The sequence below is a fragment of the Oncorhynchus gorbuscha genome, linkage group LG10 (genome assembly GCF_021184085.1).
Source record: "Oncorhynchus gorbuscha isolate QuinsamMale2020 ecotype Even-year linkage group LG10, OgorEven_v1.0, whole genome shotgun sequence".
In the NCBI taxonomy this organism is placed as follows: Eukaryota; Metazoa; Chordata; class Actinopteri; order Salmoniformes; family Salmonidae; genus Oncorhynchus; species Oncorhynchus gorbuscha.
In genome coordinates this window covers 93,352,368-93,368,988 of record NC_060182.1, presented here as the reverse complement: position 1 = coordinate 93,368,988, position 16,621 = coordinate 93,352,368, and the positions used below count along the sequence as shown (strand labels likewise).

At 49.0% G+C, this 16,621-nt stretch overlaps 1 protein-coding gene across 1 annotated transcript in view; it reads left to right on the top strand.

The window, feature by feature from the left end:
- LOC124045362 (angiopoietin-related protein 7) overlaps positions 1-13,465 on the top strand; it is a 58,675-nt gene extending 45,210 nt beyond the window's left edge. Inside the window, exons 5-8 of the mRNA XM_046364657.1 lie at positions 8,158-8,251; positions 9,207-9,329; positions 9,492-9,687; positions 13,007-13,465. Of these exons, the coding sequence (XP_046220613.1) occupies positions 8,158-8,251; positions 9,207-9,329; positions 9,492-9,687; positions 13,007-13,153 (560 nt within the window). The 3' untranslated portion in view covers positions 13,154-13,465. The remainder of the gene's footprint in view (positions 1-8,157; positions 8,252-9,206; positions 9,330-9,491; positions 9,688-13,006) is intronic.
- Positions 13,466-16,621: the final 3,156 nt, after the last annotated feature.

The window sequence follows — 16,621 nt, the reverse complement described above, 5'->3', positions numbered from 1 at the left end:
AGAGGTGGCAGGGTAGCCTAGTGGTTAGAGTGTAGAGGTGGCAGGGTAGCCTAGTGGTTAGAGTGTAGAGGTGGCAGGGTAGCCTAGTGGTTAGAGTGTAGAGGTGGCAGGGTAGCCTAGTGGTTAGAGTGTAGAGGTGGCAGGGTAGCCTAGTGGTTAGAGTGTAGAGGTGGCAGGTAGCCTAGTGGTTAGAGTGTAGAGGTGGCAGGTAGCCTAGTGGTTAGAGTGTAGAGGTGGCAGGTAGCCTAGTGGTTAGAGTGTAGAGGTGGCAGGTAGCCTAGTGGTTAGAGTGTAGAGGTGGCAGGGTAGCCTAGTGGTTAGAGTGTAGAGGTGGCAGGTAGCCTAGTGGTTAGAGTGTAGAGGTGGCAGGTAGCCTAGTGGTTAGAGTGTAGAGGTGGCAGGTAGCCTAGTGGTTAGAGTGTAGAGGTGGCAGGGTAGCCTAGTGGTTAGAGTGTAGAGGTGGCAGGGTAGCCTAGTGGTTAGAGTGTAGAGGTGGCAGGTAGCCTAGTGGTTAGAGTGTAGAGGTGGCAGGTAGCCTAGTGGTTAGAGTGTAGAGGTGGCAGGGTAGCGGCAGTGTAGCCTAGTGGTTAGAGTGTAGAGGTGGCAGGGTAGCCTAGTGGTTAGAGTGTAAGGTGGCAGGGTAGCCTAGTGGTTAGAGTGTAGAGGTGGCAGGTAGCCTAGTGGTTAGAGTGTAGAGGTGGCAGGTAGCCTAGTGGTTAGAGTGTAGAGGTGGCAGGGTAGCCTAGTGGTTAGAGTGTAGAGGTGGCAGGGTAGCCTAGTGGTTAGAGTGTAGAGGTGGCAGGTAGCCTAGTGGTTAGAGTGTAGAGGTGGCAGGTAGCCTAGTGGTTAGAGTGTAGAGGTGGCAGGGTAGCCTAGTGGTTAGAGTGTAGAGGTGGCAGGGTAGCCTAGTGGTTAGAGTGTAGAGGTGGCAGGGTAGCCTAGTGAGAGTGTAGAGGTGGCAGGGTAGCCTAGTGGTTAGAGTGTAGAGGTGGCAGGTAGCCTAGTGGTTAGAGTGTAGAGGTGGCAGGGTAGCCTAGTGGTTAGAGTGTAGAGGTGGCAGGTAGCCTAGTGGTTAGAGTGTAGAGGTGCAGGTAGCCTAGTGGTTAGAGTGTAGAGGCGGCAGGGTAGCCTAGTGGTTAGAGTGTAGAGGTGGCAGGGTAGCCTAGTGGTTAGAGTGTAGAGGTGGCAGGTAGCCTAGTGGTTAGAGTGTAGAGGTGGCAGGTAGCCTAGTGGTTAGAGTGTAGAGGTGGCAGGTAGCCTAGTGGTTAGAGTGTAGAGGTGCAGGTAGCCTAGTGGTTAGAGTGTAGAGGTGGCAGGTAGCCTAGTGGTTAGAGTGTAGAGGTGGCAGGGTAGCCTAGTGGTTAGAGTGTAGAGGTGGCAGGTAGCCTAGTGGTTAGAGTGTAGAGGTGGCAGGTAGCCTAGTGGTTAGAGTGTAGAGGTGGCAGGGTAGCCTAGTGGTTAGAGTGTAGAGGTGGCAGGTAGCCTAGTGGTTAGAGTGTAGAGGTGGCAGGTAGCCTAGTGGTTAGAGTGTAGAGGTGACAGGTAGCCTAGTGGTTAGAGTGTAGAGGTGCAGGTAGCCTAGTGGTTAGAGTGTAGAGGTGGCAGGTAGCCTAGTGGTTAGAGTGTAGAGGTGGCAGGGTAGCCTAGTGGTTAGAGTGTAGAGGTGGCAGGTAGCCTAGTGGTTAGAGTGTAGAGGTGGCAGGTAGCCTAGTGGTTAGAGTGTAGAGGTGGGAGGTAGCCTAGTGGTTAGAGTGTAGAGGTGGCAGGTAGCCTAGTGGTTAGAGTGTAGAGGTGACAGGTAGCCTAGTGGTTAGAGTGTAGAGGTGGCAGGGTAGCCTAGTGGTTAGAGTGTAGAGGTGGCAGGGTAGCCTAGTGGTTAGAGTGTAGAGGTGGGAGGGTAGCCTAGTGGTTAGAGTGTAGAGGTGGCAGGGTAGCCTAGTGGTTAGAGTGTAGAGGTGGCAGGTAGCCTAGTGGTTAGAGTGTAGAGGTGGGAGGTAGCCTAGTGGTTAGAGTGTAGAGGTGGCAGGTAGCCTAGTGGTTAGAGTGTAGAGGTGACAGGTAGCCTAGTGGTTAGAGTGTAGAGGTGGCAGGGTAGCCTAGTGGTTAGAGTGTAGAGGTGGCAGGGTAGCCTAGTGGTTAGAGTGTAGAGGTGGGAGGGTAGCCTAGTGGTTAGAGTGTAGAGGTGGCAGGGTAGCCTAGTGGTTAGAGTGTAGAGGTGGCAGGGTAGTCTAGTGGTTAGAGTGTAGAGGTGGCAGGGTAGTCTAGTGGTTAGAGTGTAGAGGTGGCAGGTAGCCTAGTGGTTAGAGTGTAGAGGTGGCAGGTAGCCTAGTGGTTAGAGTGTAGAGGTGCAGGTAGCCTAGTGGTTAGAGTGTAGAGGCGGCAGGGTAGCCTAGTGGTTAGAGTGTAGAGGCGGCAGGTAGCCTAGTGGTTAGAGTGTAGAGGTGGCAGGTAGCCTAGTGGTTAGAGTGTAGGGGTGGCAGGTAGCCTAGTGGTTAGAGTGTAGAGGTGGCAGGTAGCCTAGTGGTTAGAGTGTAGAGGTGCAGGTAGCCTAGTGGTTAGAGTGTAGAGGTGGCAGGGTAGCCTAGTGGTTAGAGTGTAGGGGTGGCAGGTAGCCTAGTGGTTAGAGTGTAGAGGTGGCAGGTAGCCTAGTGGTTAGAGTGTAGAGGTGGCAGGTAGCCTAGTGGTTAGAGTGTAGAGGTGGCAGGTAGCCTAGTGGTTAGAGTGTAGAGGTGGCAGGTAGCCTACTGGTTAGAGTGTAGAGGTGGCAGGTAGCCTAGTGGTTAGGGTGTAGAGGTGGCAGGTAGCCTAGTGGTTAGGGTGTAGAGGTGGCAGGTAGCCTAGTGGTTAGAGTGTAGAGGTGGCAGGTAGCCTAGTGGTTAGAGTGTAGAGGTGGCAGGGTAGCCTAGTGGTTAGAGTGTAGAGGTGGGAGGTAGCCTAGTGGTTAGAGTGTAGAGGTGGCAGGGTAGCCTAGTGGTTAGAGTGTAGAGGAGACAGGGTAGGCCTAGTGGTTAGAGTGTAGAGGTGGCAGGGTAGCCTAGTGGTTAGAGTGTAGAGGTGGCAGGTAGTCTAGTGGTTAGAGTGTAGAGGTGGGAGGTAGCCTAGTGGTTAGAGTGTAGAGGTGGCAGGGTAGCCTAGTGGTTAGAGTGTAGAGGTGGCAGGGTAGCCTAGTGGTTAGAGTGTAGAGATGGCAGGGTAGCCTAGTGGTTAGAGTGTAGAGGTGGCAGGTAGCCTAGTGGTTAGAGTGTAGAGGTGGCAGGTAGCCTAGTGGTTAGAGTGTAGAGGTGGGAGGTAGCCTAGTGGTTAGAGTGTAGAGGTGGGAGGTAGCCTAGTGGTTAGAGTGTAGAGGTGGCAGGTAGCCTAGTGGTTAGAGTGTAGAGGTGGCAGGTAGCCTAGTGGTTAGAGTGTAGAGGTGCAGGTAGCCTAGTGGTTAGAGTGTAGAGGTGGCAGGTAGCCTAGTGGTTAGAGTGTAGAGGTGGCAGGGTAGCCTAGTGGTTAGAGTGTAGAGGTGGCAGGTAGCCTAGTGGTTAGAGTGTAGAGGTGGCAGTGTAGCCTAGTGGTTAGAGTGTAGAGGTGGCAGGGTAGCCTAGTGGTTAGAGTGTAGAGGTGGCAGGGTAGCCTAGTGGTTAGAGTGTAGAGGAGGCAGGGTAGCCTAGTGGTTAGAGTGTAGAGGTGGCAGGGTAGCCTAGTGGTTAGAGTGTAGAGGTGGCAGGTAGCCTAGTGGTTAGAGTGTAGAGGTGGCAGGGTAGCCTAGTGGTTAGAGTGTAGAGGTGGCAGGGTAGCCTAGTGGTTAGAGTGTAGAGGAGGCAGGGTAGCCTAGTGGTTAGAGTGTAGAGGTGGCAGGGTAGCCTAGTGGTTAGAGTGTAGAGGTGGCAGGTAGCCTAGTGGTTAGAGTGTAGAGGTGGCAGGTAGCCTAGTGGTTAGAGTGTAGAGGTGGCAGGTAGCCTAGTGGTTAGAGTGTAGAGGTGCAGGTAGCCTAGTGGTTAGAGTGTAGAGGTGGCAGGTAGCCTAGTGGTTAGAGTGTAGAGGTGGCAGGGTAGCCTAGTGGTTAGAGTGTAGAGGTGGCAGGTAGCCTAGTGGTTAGAGTGTAGAGGTGGCAGTGTAGCCTAGTGGTTAGAGTGTAGAGGTAGCAGGGTAGCCTAGTGGTTAGAGTGTAGAGGTGGCAGGGTAGCCTAGTGGTTAGAGTGTAGAGGTGGCAGGGTAGCCTAGTGGTTAGAGTGTAGAGGTGGCAGGGTAGCCTAGTGGTTAGAGTGTAGAGGTGGCAGGTAGCCTAGTGGTTAGAGTGTAGAGGTGGCAGGTAGCCTAGTGGTTAGAGTGTAGAGGTGGCAGGGTAGCCTAGTGGTTAGAGTGTAGAGGTGGCAGGGTAGCCTAGTGGTTAGAGTGTAGAGGTGGCAGGGTAGCCTAGTGGTTAGAGTGTAGAGGTGGCAGGTAGCCTAGTGGTTAGAGTGTAGAGGTGGCAGGGTAGCCTAGTGGTTAGAGTGTAGAGGTGGCAGGGTAGCCTAGTGGTTAGAGTGTAGAGGTGGCAGGTAGCCTAGTGGTTAGAGTGTAGAGGTGGCAGGGTAGCCTAGTGGTTAGAGTGTAGAGGTGGCAGGGTAGCCTAGTGGTTAGAGTGTAGAGGTGGCATGTAGCCTAGTGGTTAGAGTGTAGAGGTGGCAGGGTAGCCTAGTGGTTAGAGTGTAGAGGTGGCAGGTAGCCTCGTGGTTAGAGTGTAGAGGTGGCAGGGTAGCCTAGTGGTTAGAGTGTAGAGGTGGCAGGTAGCCTAGTGGTTAGAGTGTAGAGGTGGCAGGGTAGCCTAGTGGTTAGAGTGTAGAGGTGGCAGGGTAGCCTAGTGGTTAGAGTGTAGAGGTGGCAGGTAGCCTAGTGGTTAGAGTGTAGAGGTGGCAGGGTAGCCTAGTGGTTAGAGTGTAGAGGTGGCAGGTAGCCTAGTGGTTAGAGTGTAGAGGTGGCAGGTAGCCTAGTGGTTAGAGTGTAGAGGTGGCAGGGTAGCCTAGTGGTTAGAGTGTAGAGGTGGCAGGGTAGCCTAGTGGTTAGAGTGTAGAGGTGGCAGGGTAGCCTAGTGGTTAGAGTGTAGAGGTGGCAGGTAGCCTAGTGGTTAGAGTGTAGAGGTGGCAGGTAGCCTAGTGGTTAGAGTGTAGAGGTGGCAGGGTAGCCTAGTGGTTAGAGTGTAGAGGTGGCAGGTAGCCTAGTGGTTAGAGTGTAGAGGTGGCAGGGTAGCCTAGTGGTTAGAGTGTAGAGGTGGCAGGGTAGCCTAGTGGTTAGAGTGTAGAGGTGGCAGGGTAGCCTAGTGGTTAGAGTGTAGAGGTGGCAGGGTAGCCTAGTGGTTAGAGTGTAGAGGTGGCAGGTAGCCTAGTGGTTAGAGTGTAGAGGTGGCAGGGTAGCCTAGTGGTTAGAGTGTAGAGGTGGCAGGTAGCCTAGTGGTTAGAGTGTAGAGGTGGCAGGGTAGCCTAGTGGTTAGAGTGTAGAGGAGGCAGGGTAGCCTAGTGGTTAGAGTGTAGAGGTGGCAGGGTAGCCTAGTGGTTAGAGTGTAGAGGTCGCAGGGTAGCCTAGTGGTTAGAGTGTAGAGGTGGCAGGTAGCCTAGTGGTTAGAGTGTAGAGGTGGCAGGGTAGCCTAGTGGTTAGAGTGTAGAGGTGGCAGGGTAGCCTAGTGGTTAGAGTGTAGAGGTGGCAGGGTAGCCTAGTGGTTAGAGTGTAGAGGTGGCAGGGTAGCCTAGTGGTTAGAGTGTAGAGGTGGCAGGGTAGCCTAGTGGTTAGAGTGTAGAGGCGGCAGGGTAGCCTAGTGGTTAGAGTGTAGAGGTGGCAGGGTAGCCTAGTGGTTAGAGTGTAGAGGCGGCAGGGTAGCCTAGTGGTTAGAGTGTAGAGGTGGCAGGTAGCCTAGTGGTTAGAGTGTAGAGGTGGCAGGGTAGCCTAGTGGTTAGAGTGTAGAGGTGGCAGGGTAGCCTAGTGGTTAGAGTGTAGAGGTGGCAGGTAGCCTAGTGGTTAGAGTGTAGAGGTGGCAGGTAGCCTAGTGGTTAGAGTGTAGAGGTGGCAGGTAGCCTAGTGGTTAGAGTGTAGAGGTGGCAGGGTAGCCTAGTGGTTAGAGTGTAGAGGTGGCAGGTAGCCTAGTGGTTAGAGTGTAGAGGTGGCAGGGTAGCCTAGTGGTTAGAGTGTAGAGGTGGGAGGTAGCCTAGTGGTTAGAGTGTAGAGGTGGCAGGTAGCCTAGTGGTTAGAGTGTAGAGGTGGCAGGGTAGCCTAGTGTTTAGAGTGTAGAGGTGGCAGGTAGCCTAGTGGTTAGAGTGTAGAGGTGGCAGGTAGCCTAGTGGTTAGAGTGTAGAGGTGGCAGGGTAGCCTAGTGGTTAGAGTGTAGAGGTGGGAGGTAGCCTAGTGGTTAGAGTGTAGAGGCGGCAGGGTAGCCTAGTGGTTAGAGTGTAGAGGCGGCAGGGTAGCCTAGTGGTTAGAGTGTAGAGGTGGCAGGGTAGCCTAGTGGTTAGAGTGTAGAGGTGGCAGGGTAGCCTAGTGGTTAGAGTGTAGAGGTGGCAGGTAGCCTAGTGGTTAGAGTGTAGAGGTGGCAGGGTAGCCTAGTGGTTAGAGTGTAGAGGTGGCAGGTAGCCTAGTGGTTAGAGTGTAGAGGTGGCAGGGTAGCCTAGTGGTTAGAGTGTAGAGGTGGGAGGTAGCCTAGTGGTTAGAGTGTAGAGGTGGCAGGTAGCCTAGTGGTTAGAGTGTAGAGGTGGCAGGGTAGGCTAGTGTTTAGAGTGTAGAGGTGGCAGGTAGCCTAGTGGTTAGAGTGTAGAGGTGGCAGGTAGCCTAGTGGTTAGAGTGTAGAGGTGGCAGGGTAGCCTAGTGGTTAGAGTGTAGAGGTGGGAGGTAGCCTAGTGGTTAGAGTGTAGAGGTGGCAGGGTAGCCTAGTGGTTAGAGTGTAGAGGTGGCAGGTAGCCTAGTGGTTAGAGTGTAGAGGTGGCAGGGTAGCCTAGTGGTTAGAGTGTAGAGGTGGCAGGGTAGCCTAGTGGTTAGAGTGTAGAGGTGGCAGGGTAGCCTAGTGGTTAGAGTGTAGAGGTGGCAGGGTAGCCTAGTGGTTAGAGTGTAGAGGTGGCAGGGTAGCCTAGTGGTTAGAGTGTAGAGGTGGCAGGGTAGCCTAGTGGTTAGAGTGTAGAGGTGGCAGGGTAGCCTAGTGGTTAGAGTGTAGAGGTGGCAGGGTAGCCTAGTGGTTAGAGTGTAGAGGCGGCAGGGTAGCCTAGTGGTTAGAGTGTAGAGGCGGCAAGGTAGCCTAGTGGTTAGAGTGTAGAGGCGGCAGGGTAGCCTAGTGGTTAGAGTGTAGAGGCGGCAGGGTAGCCTAGTGGTTAGAGTGTAGAGGTGGCAGGTAGCCTAGTGGTTAGAGTGTAGAGGTGGCAGGGTAGCCTAGTGGTTAGAGTGTAGAGGTGGCAGGGTAGCCTAGTGGTTAGAGTGTAGAGGTGGCAGGGTAGCCTAGTGGTTAGAGTGTAGAGGTGGCAGGGTAGCCTAGTGGTTAGAGTGTAGAGGTGGCAGGGTAGCCTAGTGGTTAGAGTGTAGAGGTGGCAGGGTAGCCTAGTGGTTAGAGTGTAGAGGCGGCAGGGTAGCCTAGTGGTTAGAGTGTAGAGGTGGCAGGGTAGCCTAGTGGTTAGAGTGTAGAGGTGGCAGGGTAGCCTAGTGGTTAGAGTGTAGAGGTGGCAGGTAGCCTAGTGGTTAGAGTGTAGAGGTGGCAGGGTAGCCTAGTGGTTAGAGTGTAGAGGTGGCAGGGTAGCCTAGTGGTTAGAGCGTTGGGACTAGTAACCGAAAGGTTGCAAGTTCGAATCCCCGAGCTGACAAGGCACAAATCTGTCGTTCTGCCCCTGAACAGGCAGTTAACCCACTGTTCCTAGGCCGTCATTGAAAATAAGAATTTGTTCTTAACTGACTTGCCTAGTAAAATAATGATAAAATTAAAATAAAAAACAAACACAATCACCCACAAACCCCAACTCCAAACAGGCTACCTAAATATGGTTCCCAATCAGAGACAATGACTAACATCTGCCTCTGATTGAGAACCATATCAGGCCCAAAAACAGAAACAGACAAACTAGACACACAACATAGAATGCCCACTCAGATCACACCCTGACCAACCAAAACATAGAAACATACAAAGCAAACTATGGTCAGGGTGTGACATCATCTCTCCTGTGTCAGGTGGTGGTTGGACGGTGTTCCAGCGTCGTCAGGATGGGAAGGTGAACTTCAATAGAGGCTGGCAAGACTATAAGGAGGGATTTGGAGAGCTCAGGTATTTCATATTAATTGATTCATTGGCAAGTTAATTAGATTAATCTAATTAGCTAATTCACAGTTAACGAGTTTGTTTGGTAATTACTGATTGGCCAGCCAGTTATGAATTCTACTCACTAGTGTTCCAAGGTCTGAATCAGTGTCTGATTTTAGAGGAAAAGAATGGAAACCGGACATTATATTTTTGTTAGTTTTACTGTTAAGTTTGTTGTTTCTTTTTATGTATGGGTGGTCCTCTGTACCTCAGTTGGTAGAGCATGGCGCTTGCAACGCCAGGATAGTGGGTTTGACTCCTGGGTCCACCCATATGTAAAATATATGCAAGCATTAGTGTAAGTCACTTTGGATAAAAGCTAAATAGCATATATTGTTTGTAAAGTATTTTGCAAAAATTGTGTGAAATGTAGTTTGAATGAAGTTTGTTGTGGTTTAGTTGTGAGATCTGAGTATGAGACGGACTTCCCTGTAATTCTAGTTCTCCGACTCTATAATAGAACTCTGACTCCCCTGTAATAGAACTACGACTCCCCTGTAATAGAACTACGACTCCCCTGTAATAGAACTCCGACTCCCCTGTAATAGAACTCCGACTCCCCTGTAATAGAACTACGACTCCCCTGTAATAGAACTCCGACTCCCCTGTAATAGAACTCCGACTCCCCTGTAATAGAACTCCGACTCCCCTGTAATAGAACTCCGACTGCCCTGTAATAGAACTCCGACTCCCCTGTAATAGAACTACGACTGCCCTGTAATAGAACTCCGACTCCCCTGTAATAGAACTCCGACTCCCCTGTAATAGAACTCCGACTCCCCTGTAATAGAACTCCGACTCCCCTGTAATAGAACTCCGACTCCCCTGTAATAGAACTCCGACTCCCCTGTAATAGAACTCCGACTCCCCTGTAATAGAACTCTGACTCCACTGTAATAGAACTGTGACTCCTCTGTAGGTCTGAGTACTGGCTCGGGAACGAACACATTCACCACCTGTCCACCCAGGGAGACTACAGCCTCAGGATAGACCTGGAGGACTGGACACATCACCACAAACATGCCTTCTACCAGAGTTTCAGGTATAGTAAAACACACACACGTTATCCTACCTGCCTGCATGTGTGAGCGTGTTAACTCTCCTGTGTGTGTGTGTGTGTGTGTGTGTGTGTGTGTGTGTGTGTGTGTGTGTGTGTGTGTGTGTGTGTGTGTGTGTGTGTGTGTGTGTGTGTGTGTGTGTGTAGTATTGAAGATGAGGAGAATCACTACCGGCTGCATGTGTCAGGGTACAGTGGGACAGTAGAGGACTCGTTCAGCTGGTACCATGATAAACAGGACTTCAGTACTCCAGACACGGGGGATATCTGTGCTGAGATCTCACACGCTGGCTGGTGGTACCACCAGTGTTTCTATGCCAACCTCAATGGAGTCTACTACAAGGTAGCGCACACACACACACACACACACGGAAAATATTCAGGCCGCTTGACTTTTTACACATTTTGTTATGTTTCAGACATTGAGAGAAAAACAAAATCTAAACACAATACCCCATAATGACAAAGCAAACAGTTTATTTTTTTTATTTTTGCAAATGTATTAAAAACTGAAATCACATTTACATAAGTATTCAGACCCTTTACTCAGTACTTTGTTGAAGCACCTTTGGCAACGATTACAGACTCTATTCTTCTTGGGTATGACGCTACAAACTTGGCATACCTGTATTTGGGGAGTTTCTCCCATTCGTCTATGCTGATCCTCTCAAGCTCTGTCAGGTTATTTTTAGGTCTCTCCAGAGATGTTTGATTGGGTTCATGTCCGGGCTCTGGCTCGGCTACTCAAGGACATTCAGAGACTTGTCGGGAAGCCACTCCTGCGTTGTCTTGGCTGTGTGCTTATGGGGGGTGGCAGGAGGCCTAGCGGTTAGAGGCAGGTAGCCTAGCGGTTAGAGGCAGGTAGCCTAGTGGATAGTGTTGGACTAGTAACTGGAAGGTTGCAAGATCGAATCCCAGAGCTGACAAGGTCAAAATCTGTCGTTCTGCCCCTGAACAAGGCGTTAACCCACTAAGCCGTCATTAAAAATAAGATTTTTTCTTAACCTTTTTGGGATAGGGGGCAGCATTTTCACTTTTGGATGAATAGTTTGCCCAGAGTGAACTGCCTCCTACTCAGTCCCAGATGCTGATATATGCATATTATGATTAGTATTGGATAGAAAACACTCTGAAGTTTCTAAAACTGTTTGAATGATGTCTGTGAGTATAACAGAACTCATATGGCAGTCGAAAACCGGAGAAAAATCCAACCAGGAAGTGGGACACACTTCCTACAGCTTCCACTAGATGTCAACCGTCTTTAGAACCTGGTTTGAGAATTCTACTATAAAGGAGGGGCTCATAAGAGCTCTTTGAGTCAGTGGTCTGGCAGAGAGCCTTGGTCTCATGACGCGCACTCCCGACAGAGTTACCTCTCGTTCCAGTGCTTTTCTGAAGACAAAGGAATTCTCCAGTTGGAACATTATTGATGTTTTATGTTAAAAACATCCTAAAGATTGATTCCATACATTGTTTGACATGTTTTGAAAGGACTGTAACAGAACTTTTTGAGTTTTTGTCTGGATGGAGTGTCTGCGCCTCATAAAGATGGATTACTGGCCTGAACACGCTAACAGCAAGTGGCTATTTGGATATAAATAATGGAACTTTATGGAACATATCAGTCATTTATTGTTGAACTGGGATTCCTGGGAGTGCCTTCTGATGAAGATCATGAAAGGTAAGGGAATATGTATGGTGTTGTTTCTAATATATTCCTCTTGCTGTTTTGGGTTCTGAGCTCCGTTCTCAGATGATGCTTTTTCCGTAAAGTTTTTTTTTTAAATCTGACATCTGTGAATAACACTTGTATCTTTTATCAATGTTTATTATGAGTATTTCTGCAAAATCACCTGATGTTTTGGAATCAAAACATTACTGCACGTAAGGCGCCAATGTAAACTGAGATTTTTTGATATAAATATGCACATTATCGAACAAAACATATATGTATTGTGTAACATGATGTCCTATGAGTGTCATCTGATAAAGATCATCAAAGGTTAGTGATTAGTTTTACCTATATTTCTGCTTTTTGTGACTCCTATTTTTGGCTGGAAAAATGGCTGTTTTTTTTTTGACTTGGCTATGACCTAACATAATCATATGTTGTGCTTTAGCTGTAAAGCATTTTTGAAATCGGACACAATGCGTAGATTAACAAGATGTTTATCTTTCATTTGCTGTATTCTGCGGAATGTTGTCGAGGGGTTCCCACTAGAAAGGTTAACTGACTTGCCCAGTTAAATAAATAAATAACAAATTATGGTCATTCTACTGCTGGAAGGTGAACCTTCGCCCCAGTATGAGGTCCTGAACGCTCTGGAGCAGGTTTTCATCAAGGATCTCTCTGTACTTTGCTCCATTCATATTTCCCTCGACCCTGACTATTCTCCCAGTCCCTGCCGCTGATAAACATCTCCACAGCATGATGCTGCCACTACCTTGCATCACCATAGGGATGGTGCCAGATTTCCTCCAGAATTCAGGCCAAAGAGTTCAATTTTAGTTTCATCAGACCAGAGAATCTTGTTTCTCATAGTCAGAGTCCTTTAGGTGCCTTTTGGCAAACTCCAAGCGCACTGTCATGTGCCTTTTACTGAGGAGTGGCGTCCGTCTGGACACTTTATGGGCTCCCGAGTAGTGCAGCGGTCTAAGGCACTGCATCTCAGTGCTAGAGGCATCACTACAGATCCTGGTTCGATTCCAGGCTGTATCACAACTGGCCATGATTGGGAGTCTCATAGGCCGGTGCACAACTGGCCCGGCGTCGTTAGGGTATTTAAAAAAATAAAATGATTGTTTAAATTTAACTGACTTGCTCAGTTAAATAAGGTTCAATCAAATAAATAAAAATTGGTGGAGTTCTGCAGAGATGGTTGTCCTTCTGGAAGGTTCTTCCATCTCCACAGAGGAACTCTGGAGCTCTGTCAGAGTGACCAAGGCCCATCTCCCCCGACTGCTCAGTTTAGCTGTGCGGCCAGCTCTAGGAAGAGTGTTGGTTGTTCCAAACTTCTTCTGTTTAAGAATGATGGAGGCCACTGTGTTCTTGGGGACCTTCAATACTGCATAAATGTTTTGGTACCCTTCCCCCAGATATGTGCCGCGACACTACCCTGTCGTCTCGGAGCTCTACGAACAACTCCTTCATCCTCATGGCTTGGTTTTTGCTCTGACATGCCCTATCAACTGTGGGACCTTATATAGACAGGTGTGCATTTCCAAATCATGTCCAATCAATTTAATTTACCACAGGTGGACTCCAATCAAGTTGTAGAAACATCTCAAGGGTGATCAACCGAAACGGGATGAACTTGAGTCTCAAAGAAAATACTGATGTAATACTTATGTAAATGTGATATTTCCCGAAATTGTTTTTATTTTTATACATTTGAAATAAAATAAAACATTTAAACTGTTTTGCATTGTCATTATGGGGTATTGTGATGTCATTATGGGGTATTGTGATGTCATTATGGGTTATTGTGTGTAATTTTAGAATAAGGCTGTAACGTAACAAAATGTGGAAAGAGTCCGTGTCTGAATATTCTCTGAATGCACTGTACACACAAATTGCAGCCAAAACAAAAAAATAAGGTTATTTGCATCAGATGTGGTAGTCTATTTATTTGTTTGTGTTTGTGTGTTTTTTTTCTCCCCAGGGTGGACGGTACTCCTCTAAAGCCAAGACTCTGCTGGGTCCTGATGGTGTAGTATGGTACAGCTGGAAAGATTCAGACTACTACTCTCTCAGGAAGACCTCTATGATGATACGACCTAGAACCTTCAGACCGCGCCTGTCACCGTGACGACAGCCCGTCGGGACCGTGGGAGACCTGCTGAGGTTGCTTCTGACGTCACCTTGGGATGAGACGAAGGACTGGAGAAGACACGAGGAGAACGCTGCAATGGGATTGTGTCCAACTGTTCATGGAGTCTAAGAGAGAGTGTATGTGCTTTCTTTCTACTTTTGAAATACTGTTCCCAGGAGCCCTCAGACAAACTGTCCTGCTCTTCCACTGGAGGGACTTACACAAACTGTCACTCTCTCCCACTGGAGGGACTTACACAAACTGTCACTCTCTCCCACTGGAGGGGCTTACACAAACTGTCCTCCTCTCCCACTGGAGGGGCTTACACAAACTGTCCTCCTCTCCCACTGGAGGGGCTTACACAAACTGTCCTCCTCTCCCACTAGAGGGACTTACACAAACTGTCCTCCTCTCCCACTGGAGGGGCTTACACAAACTGTCCTCCTCTCCCACTGGAGGGGCTTACACAAACTGTCCTCCTGTCCCACTGGAGGGACTTACACAAACTGTCCTCCTCTCCCACTGGAGGGACTTACACAAACTGTCCTCCTGTCCCACTGGAGGGACTTACACAAACTGTCCTCCTCTCCCACTGGAGGGACCTACACAAACTGTCCTCCTCTCCCACTGGAGGGACCTACACAAACTGTCCTCCTCTCCCACTGGAGGGACTTACACAAACTGTCCTCCTCTCCCACTGGAGGGACCTACACAAACTGTCCTCCTGTCCCACTGGAGGGACTTACACAAACTATCCTCCTGTACCACTGGAGGGACTTACACAAACTGTCCTCCTCTCTCACTGGAGGGACTTACACAAACTGTCATTCTCTCCCACTGGAGGGACTTACACAAACTGTCCTCCTCTCCCACTGGAGGGACTTACACAAACTGTCACTCTCTCCCACTGGAGGGACTTACACAAACTGTCACTCTCTCCCACTGGAGGGACTTACACAAACTGTCCTCCTCTCCCACTGGAGGGACTTACACAAACTGTCCTCCTCTCCCACTGGAGGGACTTACACAAACTGTCACTCTCTCCCACTGGAGGGACCTACACAAACTGTCCTCTCTCACTGGAGGGACTTACACAAACTGCCCTCTCTCACTGGAGGGACTTACACAAACTGTCCTCCTCTCCCACTAGAGGGACTTACACAAACTGTCCTCCTCTCCCACTGGAGGGACTTACACAAACTGTCCTGCTCTCCCACTGGAGGGACTTACACAAACTGTCCTCCTCTCCCACTGGAGGGACTTACACAAACTGTCCTCCTCTCCCACTGGAGGGACTTACACAAACTGTCATTCTCTCCCACTGGAGGGACTTACACAAACTGTCCTCCTCTCCCACTGGAGGGACTTACACAAACTGTCCTCCTGTCCCACTGGAGGGACTTACAAACTGTCCTCCTGTCCCACTGGAGGGACTTACAAACTGTCCTCCTGTCCCACTGGAGGGACTTACACAAACTGTCACTCTCTCCCACTGGAGGGACTTACACAAACTGTCCTCCTCTCCCACTGGAGGGACTTACACAAACTGTCCTCCTCTCCCACTGGGGGGACTTACACAAACTGTCACTCTCTCCCACTGGAGGGACCTACACAAACTGTCCTCTCTCACTGGAGGGGCTTACACAAACTGTCCTCTCTCACTGGAGGGACTTACACAAACTGTCCTCCTCTCCCACTAGAGGGACTTACACAAACTGTCCTCCTCTCCCACTGGAGGGACTTACACAAACTGTCCTGCTCTCCCACTGGAGGGACTTACACAAACTGTCCTCCTCTCCCACTGGAGGGACTTACACAAACTGTCCTCCTCTCCCACTGGAGGGACTTACACAAACTGTCATTCTCTCCCACTGGAGGGACTTACACAAACTGTCCTCCTCTCCCACTGGAGGGACTTACATAAACTGTCCTCCTGTCCCACTGGAGGGACTTACAAACTGTCCTCCTGTCCCACTGGAGGGACATACAAACTGTCCTCCTCTCCCACTGGAGGGACTTACACAAACTGTCCTCCTCTCCCACTGGAGGGACTTACACAAACTGTCCTGCTCTCCCACTAGAGGGACTTACACAAACTGTCCTCCTGTCCCACTGGAGGGACTTACACAAACTGTCCTCCTCTCCCACTGGAGGGACTTAGACAAACTGTCCTCCTCTCCCACTGGAGGGACTTACACAAACTGTCCTCCTCTCCCACTAGAGGGACCTACACAAACTGTCCTCCTCTCCCACTAGAGGGACCTACACAAACTGTCCTCCTCTCCCACTAGAGGGACTTACACAAACTGTCCTCCTCTCCCACTAGAGGGACCTACACAAACCGTCCTGCTCTCCCACTAGAGGGACTTACACAAACTGTCCTCCTCTCCCACTGGAGGGACTTACACAAACTGTCCTCTTGTCCCACTGGAGGGACTTACACAAACTGTCTTCCTCTCCCACTGATTTGCAACACTGTAAATACATACGTACTGTACATTCTGCCCTGATATTCCTCTGTCTATTATGTGAATACTTCCGTACATCTGTGAATGTCCGTTTCTGTCAACTGTCTTGTTACTGATTCATTCGATATGAGAACTACAGTCATGTGATAAGTCCTCCCTCATATTTGGAGCTAAATTCACACCACATTCATTGATAAAGGTAACCCAATTGAACAAATAACCCCCCCCCCCCAAAAAAAAAAAAATGTACTACGTAAATGTTGTAATTAAAATAAATTATATTTTCTTATGTGGAAAAAGTTAGTACACTCCTTCCTTTACCATCAAATAACGTGTCTCAAATTGGAATCAGGTGCACCAAAAAAGGTGACAAAGATTAGAACACCAAATCAAAATCAAATCAAATTGTATTTGTCACATACACATGGTTAGCAGATGTTAAATGCGAGTGTAGCGAAATGCTTGTGCTTCTAGTTCCGACAATGCAGTGATAACCAGCAAGTAATCTAACTAACAATTCCAAAACTACTGTCTTATACACAGTGTAAGGGGATAAGGAATATGTACATAAGGATATATGAATGAGTGATGGTACAGAGCAGCATACAGTAGATGGTATCGAGTACAGTATATACATATGAGATGAGTGTGTAGACAAAGTAAACAAAGTGGCATAGTTAAAGTGGCTAGTGATACATGTGTTACATAAGGATGCAGTCGATGATGTAGAGTACAGTATATTCATATGCATATGAGATGAATAATGTAGGGTAAGTAACATTATATAAGGTAGCATTGTTTAAAGTGGCTAGTGATATATTTACATCATTTCCCATCAATTCCCATTATTAAAATGGCTGGAGTTGGGTCAGTGTCAATGACAGTGTGTTGGCAGCAGCCACTCAATGTTAGTGGTGGCTGTTTAACAGTCTGATGGCCTTGAGATAGAAGCTGTTTTTCAGTCTCTCGGTCTCAGCTTTGATGCACCTGTACTGAC